At 43.7% G+C, this 11527-nt stretch overlaps 1 protein-coding gene across 1 annotated transcript in view; it reads left to right on the forward strand.

Annotated features, from left to right (window-relative positions):
• LIMD1 (LIM domains containing 1) overlaps positions 1 to 10750 on the forward strand; it is a 75516-nt gene extending 64766 nt beyond the window's left edge. The window contains exons 5-9 of the mRNA XM_027872438.1: positions 2561 to 2623; positions 4580 to 4710; positions 6130 to 6181; positions 7128 to 7196; positions 9083 to 10750. Of these exons, the coding sequence (XP_027728239.1) occupies positions 2561 to 2623; positions 4580 to 4710; positions 6130 to 6181; positions 7128 to 7196; positions 9083 to 9220 (453 nt within the window). The 3' untranslated portion in view covers positions 9221 to 10750. The remainder of the gene's footprint in view (positions 1 to 2560; positions 2624 to 4579; positions 4711 to 6129; positions 6182 to 7127; positions 7197 to 9082) is intronic.
• The last annotated feature ends 777 nt before the right edge of the window (positions 10751 to 11527 follow it).

The following is an 11527-nucleotide window of genomic DNA, read 5'->3' on the forward strand; positions in this document are numbered from 1 at the left end:
ACAATGAATCAAAGGATGTCAGAGTTGGTTGGGACCTCATCTGGGCCAGTTTGGACCTGGAGAACAATTCCCTCCAAGGGCTTCAGTTTTCTCATCTCTAAAATGAGAGATTTGGACGAGATGGCCTGCAGAGTCCCCTCTTTCTCCAGATCGATGATCCCTAACAAGGGCCATCCCGCTTTTGACCGAAGACCTCCACTGATGGGGAACTCACTACTTCCCAAGGCATCCCACTCCCCTTTTGCATATCTCTAACTATTAAGAAGCTTTTTATGTTTACATTGAGCTGAACTCGATTCTCTATGACTTCTGCCCTGGGAGGCCAAGCAGAGTGGGTCTGATTGTTTCCTTATGTGATAGGAAGATAGCCCTTCAGATACACGAAGGCAGTTTTCTTCTCCCCTCTAAATCTTTTCTGTACTACCACCACCACCACCACCACCACCACTACTACCACTACTACCACTACTATAATTACCAATAATTTATAATAAAAACAGCAACAAATATTAATATGGTACCTACTATATGCCAAGTCCTATGCTAAGTGCTTTATAATTATTATCTCATTTAATCCTCACAACAACTCTGGGAGGTAGATGCTATTATTATCTTCCTTTTACAGATGAGGAAACTGAGGTAGCCAGAGGTTAAATGACTTGCCCAGGGTTACACAGCCAATAAGTATGTGAGGCCAGATTTGAACTCAGTTCTTTCTGACTCCAAGCCTGGTGCTCTATCCACAGTGCCACCTAGCTGCCCTAAATTAAACCTTCTGGGTTGCTTCAGCTAATCCTGATTATGAGTCCCTTTCTCATTCTAGTCTCTCTCCACTGGATTGTCTCAAAGCCCTTACTGACATGTGATGCCCAGATCTCACCACAGTACTTGACATGCTATCTCTCAGACATTCCCTGAGCTTTCCTGCCTCCATGTCTTTGTATACACTGTCTCCTATGCCAGGAATGCCCTTCCTGACCCTTCTCTGTTGAATTCTTCTATTGAATTTTCCAAGTGGTGGCTATGAGAAGGGTAAAGTCAGTGAGGTCCACAGCCCAGCACAGGTGGTCCTGGACTCCAGCAAAAAAATGTTCTTCTGCTTCACATTCTGTCACAACACCTAGAATTTCAATTACTTTTTAATAAGAATTAAAATTTTAATTTTTGTAAGAATACTAAATATCAAGAAACTAGAGGATTTTTGCTTTTTAAAAAAAATTTTTAAGGGTCTATGTATCTCATGATAGGAATGACTAATTGCAAAGAGCATTGGATTTTAAGTCCAAGGACTTGGGTTCAAATTCTGGCTGTGTGACGTTGAACAAATAAATGTCTAAACCTCCCCGGGCCTTACTTTTCTCATCTGTAAAATGAATCACTTCCAGCTCTAAATCCTCTCGACTTTCCCTTCCATATGAAACATTTTGGCAAAGCCAGGGACTCTGAATTGGGATGGAGAACCAGAAGGGTCTTTAGGCATCCTCTAGTGGAACTGCCTGGTTTTATACATGAAGAAAGGGATGTCCGTTGAAGCCCAAGGGATCGTGGGAAGCAGACTGGGCCTGGAGGCAGGAGGGATGTGATTCAAGTCCCATCTGCAGCACTTACTAGCTGTGTAAACACGGACACGTTCCTTTCACTTTTTCTGAGACTCAGTTTCCTCATGTATAAAATGGCGATCCTAATAGCACCTACATTATGGGGCTGTTGTTAAGGATCAGATGGGACAAAGTATGTAAACTTCTTTGTAAACCTCCCATGTATCAGCTCTTGTCCTTGTTCTGAGTCACCCAACAGAGTCAGGATTAGAACCCAGGTCTCCTAACTCCCCCTCATGTTTAGATAAGGCAGGAGAAGCTTAACGTCCTTGTCATGTCAGAATGAGAGGCGGTGCTCCTAGCCCCATTGCCTTTAACCAGCAGCTCAGGCTGAGTGCCTTGTTTCAGATGCCATTCCAAACCGAAAGGGGAGCGGTTACACCTTGGTACAGGTGCAGATTGGAAACACTATCCTATGATATCCCTTTCTCATGTTAAACTTGAATTATGTTAGCAATAGTTTGGCTTACATGGACTGCGCAACCCAAATGGTATCTCTTCAGAAAAAAACAAACAAACAAACAAACTTCTCTTCTCCAGTGTAGCTTAGTAAGATTGATATAATTTTTTTCTCATTGAGAGATAACAAGCAAATTTCTTTATTCCAGAGGAAATTCTAAGTCTGAGAGGTGGTTATAGGTATACTGTATAGAATGCTGGACTTAGGACCAGACAGATGGGTTTGAATCCTACCTTTTGATACTTACCGACTGTGTGACCATGGGCATATCATTAAAAATGCTCCATGCCTCAATTTCCCCATCTGGAAAATAGGTATAATAATGTCAGTAGTACGTAGCTACCTCTTGGGGTAGAAATGTCTGATGAAATCATGTACTGCCATGCATTTTATGAAGGCAGGCTTCCTTCATGGAGTCAAACATTCATTTTCAAATAGCACCTAAACCTACTTGTTTTATCTATCCTAGTGCAGACGTAACTGTTTTCTTTTTCCCTTGCAGTATTCTGGTTTCCAGCAATCTGCCGACAGGTGTTTTGTATGTGGACACTTGATAATGGATATGGTGAGTAGTGATGGCCAAAGAAAGACCAGTGATGTTTGGAATGAACATGCCCCCAGGGCCAAGAATACAAAAGTGAAGGAGGTCACCCACTCTTGACTTCTTATTGCAACTGGTTCCATTGAAGGTGCAAAATACACATGAGACTTGTTAGCTAAAATAGAGCCCAGGGCATCTGGCTTTTATCAGAGTCCACCCTTAGCAGTAGCAGCCATGAGTGGTTAGGTCTATACAGACATTTCCCAGGTAATCTGGGTTTGCTGTTTGTCCATTTTCAAAGAGGACCTATGACATCATGGGGTGATGTCTTGACCCATTCATGAATTGGGTTCAAGTGAGGCTTGCCTTGGTTGGAATCTGAGCAAGAAAAGAGACTTATGTAATTAAGCATTTGGATTACATTAAAACTTTGAATGTTTTGAATATGGAAGCAATAGACTGTGTCTCTTTCCCAGGTTAATAGTGCTTTCAAGTAAGAGATATAACCTGGTAGGTTATATTGTAAGCTCCCTGAGGATAGTGATGCTTTCAGTCCCTAGCACCGGCACATATTAGGTGCTTAAGAAATATTTGTTGAATTGAATTTCCCAAGGCCACTCAACTGTAGTCATTTTTGATCATCATAGAATTCTCTACTTCACCAAAAAAATCAACCATTATCTTATTTTTCTCTTTTTGGAGAGGAAACCGGGGTTAAGTGACTTACCCAGAGTCACACAGCTAGTAAGTGTCCAGTGTCTGAGGTCACATTTGAACTCAGGTCCTCCTGACTCCAAGGCTGGAGCTCTATCCACTGTACCACCTAGCTGCCCCAACAGTACATTTCAGAGGACAGGTCCCCTGACTCAAGGATTCTTTCAGCAGAAGTTAATGAATAAAGCATTTTATGAACAGGTGAACACTGTTAGGATAGAGCATATTAGTAGTCCGTGGATTTGGGTATATATCAGGGGTCATCCTAACCCCAGGACATGACTGTCCAGCTAAGACTTTCCATAACAGAACTTACCTCCAAGGCAAAGGTTAGTTGTTTCTTGTTACTAGCATCATGGAAAAGGGTTGTAGTATATTAAAAAACCAACTACTTCCAAATTTCTTTATTCGTGACCATTGGTGGCTCTAAATAAATGAGCAACTTCTTGTGACTATATTAATGTGAAATCACATCTCTCCTGCCTCCAGGCCCGGTCTGCTTCCCACGATCCCTTGGGCTTCAACGGACGTCCCTTTCTTCATGTATAAAACCAGGCAGTTCCACTAGAGGATACCTAAAGACCCTTCTGGTTCTCCATAGAGAAAAGGGTTGTAGTATATTAAAAAACCAACTACTTCCAAATTTCTTTATTCATCACCATTGGTGGCTCTAAATAAATGAGCAACTTCTTGTAACTATATTAATCAAGTTACATTTGCTTTAGCTAGTGCCTGATCTATTATCCATATTGATCCATCCTTATTGATTCTTGATAGAGTGAATGAATGATGTCATTGCTTTATAGGAGCAGTTTGCAAATTTGTGCCTCCTTCCATGATTCCCTGGGCTTTTTATAGACTCCACATATCATATGTCACTAATTTGGTTCCAAAGCAGGTGTGTAACATCATTGTTCAGATTGTTTAAGTGATTTCTGCATGGAACGGGAGATCTCCTAGATGACCATGAAGGTCATTCAACTCCAAGATTCTTTGAGAAGCCTGGTCTCTACTGAGTAACAAACCAGGTCCTCTCACACTCCTTCCAGACTCCAGCTGTTTGCACAGCTCAGCATCATGCTTGCCTTCCCTTCCCTCCCCCAGCAATGTGCACTATAAAGGCAGGGTCTCCCGTGGATCCTAGCCTCTTGTTATGTCCCATTTCATTATTCTGTCTCTCCTCTTCTTGCTCATTCTCGCCTCCTCCCTAATCCTTAACAAGTCCCATCATTTTCTCCTTCTCTATCTCTCTTTTATTTTTCCTAGATCCTGCAGGCTTTAGGAAAGTCGTATCACCCAGGCTGTTTCCGCTGTGTAATCTGTAACGAGTGTCTGGATGGGGTGCCGTTCACGGTAGACACGGAGAACAAGATCTACTGCGTCCGAGATTACCACAAGTAAGGACCCAATAGGGAATGATTCCAAACGTAAAAGGAGTTTGTCTCAGCAAAGAGAGGGACGGACTGAGCTCAGCATTTAAAAAGCACTGTCAGGCTGTTCGTATCTATTGACGAATTTTTCAAAAAATTTAATATTTTAGTTTTTCCCCAAGGTCTCCATAATGTAAAAAATTTTTGACATTTGTTTTAAAAAATTTTTTGAGTTCCAAATTCTCTCTTTCCTCCCTCCCCCCATGGGGAAGGTTAAGCAATTTGACATAGGTTATACATGTGCAGTATTGGCCAATTTTAGAACAGATGTTTAACCTTTTTGATGTGTAGCAAGGGGAAAAAGAGCTCTATATGGGGGACATGTGGGGGATGTGACTGTTGTCTTCAAATATGCAAAAGGCAGTCCCTTAGCAGAGGGGTTAAACTTGGTTTGTTTACCACCAGAGGGCAGAACCAGAACCAATGAATAGAAATTGTTAGGAAACACCCATTTACGCTTGACGTTGGGGGAAGACTTCCACCCAGTGAAAGCTGTTGGCCAGGAGAATGAGGTGCCTCTGGAAGTGGTAGAGGCCTTCGCTTTGGGAAGGTCTTTAAGCACAGGCCACTTGAGCATTGTTATAATGAGGATTCCTTTTGATTGGTTGATGTGAGGCCTGGGTTGGATGAGATAGCCACTGAGGTCTCTTTCAACTCTCCGATTTTGTGATCAATAGTCCAACCTTCTGGCCAGGCCTTAAACAAGCTTCCTCTGGGCACGGTTTGTCTGTCTTTATTTTCCACATTACTAGCAAAGGATTGTGCAATTCCTGTAAAGGATGTCCTCTGAGAGCCACAGAACCAGAAGAGAAGTGAAGTTGCTCATTTATTTAGAGCCACCAATGGTCACGAAGTATGCTCCATTGGTTGGGCCCAATGTGAGATCGGGCCATCTAACGGAAGGCTCCTACCCCATTAGGTAGGCCCTTTCTAGGGGAGTTCCTGGAGCATTTGGACAACAAGAAGTTTCAGTCTCCCCCAGTGGAGGGAGTACCCACATTGATGAGATAACAGAGTGCTTTGTGAAGTGTGAACTTTCTATTCCTAAACAGGTGGGCTGTTTACTCATTGACTTGCACCAAGGGGACATCCCCATTTTAGGTGAAACAAAAGAAGACAGTGAGGGATTTCTAGTTGATTACATAGGTTGTACATCCACCAACAATTGGAGACTAGTCCTAAGGCAATCTAAGAGCACTGGAGAGATGGTGAAATAGGGACCGATTCTCTCCATAGGAGTGGAAGGAATTTGGAATAAGAGGTCAGATGGCATGGGTGCTGTTTATCTGGGCAGGCTTTAAGATTTTGAGGCTTGGGCCTGGAAGAAGGTCTGGCACTTCGTCCTTCATCTGCTGTTACAAGGATTCTGTATCTTGTGTTTTTTAGGGTATTGGCTCCTAAGTGTGCGGCATGTGGACTCCCTATTCTTCCATCTGAGGTAAGATACTTTTAGGAAGAGGGGCAGCTAGGTGGGCAATGGATAAAATTCCAGACCTGGAGTCAGGAAGGCCTGAGTTCAAATCTGACGTCAGATACACCTAGCTGTGTGACTTAAAATCACTTAAAACCTCATTTGCCTCGGTTTCCTCCTCTGTCAAATGAACTGGAGAAGGAAATGGCAAACCACTCTAGTATCTTTGCCAAGAAAACCCCAAAAGGGATCACAAAGAGTCAAACACAACTGAAACAACCCAACAACAACACCTGCAGGAAGAGATAAATACAGTCCACTCTCCAGCCTTCATCTAAGGGTCTTCCTTGATGTGAAGGTCTCCATAAAGCCCAACTGTTTTCTTTCTCTCAGCCCTCTCGTCATCTCTCCTTAAACCATGTGAAACCCTAACTTTGTGATAAACAGAATCCTATCTCCTCTTCCCCACCCCTCGACTATTTGAATTTTCCACCAGCTCAGGAACAATGCTGTGGGAAGATTTGTGGAGAAGGAAGCAGCCCGACCATAAGAAGTGTGGACCCCCATGGTCCTTTTGCTCCTTGGATGGAATCAAATTCTTCTCCTAGATATCAATGCCCACTTTAGTATAATAAGTGAAAGAGAGAAAAAAGAACTGAAAAGACCACAAGATCATTATCATTAGTATTATTATTGTTACTTTAAAAGCCCCAACTGCCTATTTTCCCACTGTCCCCCCACAAGGCCCGTTTTATACAAGGCTACAGGTCATCTCCTCCCCTTCCCTCTAGTATTTTTTCTCTTATAAGTATGTTCATGGCCTATATGTTTGCATCTTTCTGTTGTGAGCCCAGGATTTCTCCCAGGAGGAAAAATGCCTCTTTCCTCCCAACATGCTTCCCACGGTCTACGAGCACCTCTGCCCTGACGTTCTTCCTGTATCTGATCTTTCTTCTTGCTCTTTCTGATGCAGGGCTCTGACGAAACTATCCGTGTTGTGTCAATGGATAAAGATTACCACGTGGAGTGTTATCACTGTGAGGTAGGCCAGCCACTTTCTGGGGAAGGGCCAGGGAACCTGATGAAAAAAAAGCAAGAGGGAGAAAAAAATTCCCCGTCCCCCCCAAATTAATAAATTCTGAATAGTGTGGCCAGCAGGAAGCAGGAGGACAGAGGAATGAATGTTTGCTTGGGGGAGTGATTTTGTTTCCTCTGCCAGCTCACAAGTCTGAAATTCGTCATCGTTGTTAACGTGCCCGAGCTCTTGCGGTCTCTGTGTTGTGAACACTGGGGCTGGCTTTGGTGTTACTGGGCTGGGCTGGCTAAGCCTCAGGTTTCAGATCACGTTTATGGGTCTAGTTTCTGAGGGAGATGATTTTCAAGCCCTGTGTGATATGGAGAACCACAATCCTCCCCACCCCACAGTCTGTATATTCTCATGACAGGCAGGTCAGATCTCACAACACTATCTTGGGATTAAAGAAAAAATGTGAAAAACCAGACTGGTTACCTATCTAGTGCCAAAGGCCAAGCACGGCAAACCAGTCCTTGAAGCACATTTAAGGTCACAGGACACGCTGATGAAAGTAACAGCAATTGAAATTCCCAAATCATTTTAAGGCTTGTAAAGTGTTTTACATATATTATCTTGTTAGAGTTTTACGACTACCCTGTGAGATGGGTATTTGCAGATATGATTCCCATTTTGTAGATGTGAAAACTGAAGGGAGGTTAAGTAACTTGCCCATGGTGCCAGAAATAACCAAGCTATCACAGGTGAGACTTGAACCTCATTCTCCCCGATTCCCAGTTCTAGGCTCTGCCCACAGCCCTGCCCTGCCCCAGGCATGGTTTTGAAAATCTGGCTTGTGCTCTAAGTGGGCCCTTCCAAAGGGGAGCAGCCCTTTAGTAACCACCCAGAGGCGGCCTTCCCAGCTGGACGAAGGCACTTTGCAAAGGCCAGTCGCAGAATCAGATGTGGACAGATTCAATCACTGACCCTCTCAATAGTATCATTTATCTTGATCCTGCTCCCAGAAGTGTCAGCAATGGTACCTCAGAATCCAGAAGAAAGAGCTCAACAACGGCCCTTTGCAACGGGAATGTAGAAAGTGAGAGGAGCAGTCAGGTAGTATAGTGGATGGAGTCCTGAACTTGGAGCTGGGAAGTTACCTCCTACATTTACTGGACGTGTAATCTTGGGCAATTTAACTTCTCTGCCTCGGTTTGCTCATCTGTAAAATGGAGATAGTAATAGCACCTATCTCACAGAGTTTGTTATCAGGATCAAAAGGGATAATACATGTGAAGTGCTTGGCAAACCTAGCAGTTATTATGTGTAAAGAAAAAGTGGAGAGATTCACTAGCTGGTCAAGAAGCCAGAAGTTCTTAGACACCCAGTCTCTTGGAGCTTTCTTTCTTTCCTTCCTTCCTTCTTGCTTTTGTTCCTTTCTACCATCTTTCTTTCTTCCCTTCCTCCCTCCCTCCCTTCTTTCTTTCTTTCTTTTTCTTTCTTTCTTTCTTTTTCTTTCTTTCTTTCTCCCCCTCTCTCTTTCTTTCCCTCCCTCTTTCTTTCTCCTCTCCTTCTCTTCCTTCCTTTTAAAATTTTATTATTTTTATTCTGAATTTAGTAAACACACAAAAAAGAAAGCATTTCCATATACAGAGTAGAGTAAAGAAAAGGAGAGTTCACTTGCCTTCATTTTTTTAAGTATATACTCAATCCCACACGTTGCTTTCAGAGCTGTCCTGCTTCTCTATTTCTCTCTGGACCCGTTTCCATTTGCTTCTGTGCATTTTTTTCAATGGAGCTTTGTCTTAGGGCTGGTTCTCCCACCAGGCCTCTCAGGTTAGGAAGCTACAGAGGGCCAATCAGTGGTCGTCAGTCTGTCCCACTCCCCCACTAACTTGGACCCCTTGACTCCTTAGGATTGTGGAATGGAACTCAACGATGAAGATGGCCACCGGTGCTACCCTCTGGAAGACCACTTGCTCTGCCATGCCTGCCATCTGAAACACATCGAGAAGGGGGCCACCTCTGTGGCCACCCACCAGCATGCCTACTAGTCCAACTTAGAACCAATTTTGGTGCCAATTCCCTGAATCGGCAGCAGGGAACGTCTAATCAACGAATCATGATTTCGGTTTCAGAGACTGGGGTGTGTTTGGGTTTGGGGGAGGTGGGAGGGAGATAAAGGAAAAGGATGCATGTCTGTGTGTGCATGGTTTTGTTTTTCCATGGCCAGGAAAGTGAAACATTATCCATCCTGGTACATTTATCTTCCAAGTGCCTTCCTCCATACTCAGGAGGTCTTCAGATTACTTGGGAGAATGCATCATTATAAAGGCACAGGGAGATTCGATCGTGGAAAACCCAATTAGCTGTCCTGAGACCTGTCTGCTGAGGATAATGTGCATTCTTCTATGTGAGTCATGTTAAGTCTGTTTTAAGATCTCCCCCCATTCCCCATTCAGGATACCAACAGATTGATAACAGACTTTCACAGTCTTTCTTTTTCCTTAGGAAAATAACCATGTATGAAACACCCTTCAGATCTTCCTTTTGCCCCAGAAGTGAGATTTTAGGTCTTCTTTAGGAATCTCTGAAAAATGGTCATTGTTACAAAAAGAGGCAGTCTTTACATTTTCATTCGTGACATAGGAGAAATTTGCCAAGAGTGTCAAGTAGAACCAGGTGTTTATGTGAAGCCAAGGAGGGCACCCATAGAAATATCTTGTCCTCAGAGTAGTGTTTTTGGACCGGACTCCTGTTTTGGGAGTGTCTGGTGAGAAAACATCCTGTACCAGTGCAGATATGCCTCTTGTGGTCTGGGAGAGTTTCCTGGGGCACTTAGACTTTCAATGACTTGCTCAGGCTCAGATGGCCAGGATGTGTCAGGGCACCATTTGAACCCAGGTCTTCCTGATTCCAAGGCCGGTTTTCTATCCACTATGCCATACCAGTCTCTCACTGGTTTTACTGACTCCTAGCACACATGTAGTAAATGCTTTGATGAATGTTTTTCTTTTTTTCATTTTGTTGAATCTCTTCAGAACTCTCTTTTCCTCAACTCCCCTGCCTCAACCTCCCAAGAAGCGTGGGATCCATAGGGTAGATCCAAATCTATCATGAGAGAAGAGCTTGGTGCAGGCACCATTCAGCTCATAACAGCTCCTCAGGGTTAGGCCCAGGAGCTCAAGGCTCCCGTTGCTATGAAATGGATATTGGCACGAGGGATGGGAGGGTGTGCTGGGAACACAAGGGCCAGCTTTTCTTTAGCTTGGCTGCCATTTTGTATTTGGGCCTACACAGGGTTCTGGAGACAGACTAAGAGCTAGCACCTTAAAGGATATAAAGCAGATCCTTTTTCTAGAGAGCCAGATTGCTCAGGAACATGCTCCCCATCTTCTTGGAGAAAAGGTATTTAAATCAAGAAAATTACTTCAGACGCGAAGCCACTCACTCTGATACTCAGTGCCGTAGACCCAGAGAGGCATCATTGTTTAGCGGATAGAGCCTTATACTTGCAGTCAGGAAGACCTCGGTTCAGATGCTCCCTCGAACGCTCACTAGCTGTGTGACCCTTGGCAAGTCACTTAGCCACCACCTGCCTCAGTTTCCTCATCTGTAAAATAGGAGAGTTGAATTCGATTACTTCCAAAGTCCCTTCCAGTTCTAAATCTATAAGCTTTAGTTTTGAAGAAACTAGCATAAGGGATACTTTTTTATATAACTGCTTCCTTAGACTATGGGTGGCTCCTAACTTTCCTGATATAGCCTAACCAGATTTAAGGGTAAGTGCCTACACCAGAGTCCTCTGCTTTGGTCCTCTGAACTCTTTGTTTACATTGTATCATATCCACTAGCAAAATGCTGCCTTTTCTTACATAGGCCAATCTCCAGCTCATGAAATGACTGGCAACTAAACTCTTATGTAGATGGAAATTTGTGCCAGATTTAAATTCAGGTATACCATCTTTTATATTTTAATCATATTTCCCAAGGAGCAGCACAACCTAAGAAACAGTTGGATGTTGGTAAGATTTCAATAGCATTTACCCTACAATAGAGCTGAGCCACTCTTTGGGGGCCTAGAGCTAATACCACTCAGTGGAAGGAACAGGCAAAAAAAAGACCATGAAAATGTCTCTCAATTTTTTTCTTTTTTGGATGCAGCCTGTGGTAAAAGTAGATCCCAGAGCTGGCCCTGGCACACCCATCTCCACTCTCAGACCTGCCAGGCAGGACAACGTTCTGAGGCCAACAACCTCTGGCCTGTGAAAGCCTCGAGTGCTGAATGTCTGGGGGTGTCTAATCAACCTTAGGCTGCGGCACAAGCTGGGGAGGGGGCTGGGAAAGTTAAAGGTTGTTCC

Source organism: Vombatus ursinus, unplaced genomic scaffold (assembly GCF_900497805.2).
Source record: "Vombatus ursinus unplaced genomic scaffold, bare-nosed wombat genome assembly UNPS02014799.1, whole genome shotgun sequence".
Lineage (NCBI taxonomy): Eukaryota > Metazoa > Chordata > Mammalia > Diprotodontia > Vombatidae > Vombatus > Vombatus ursinus.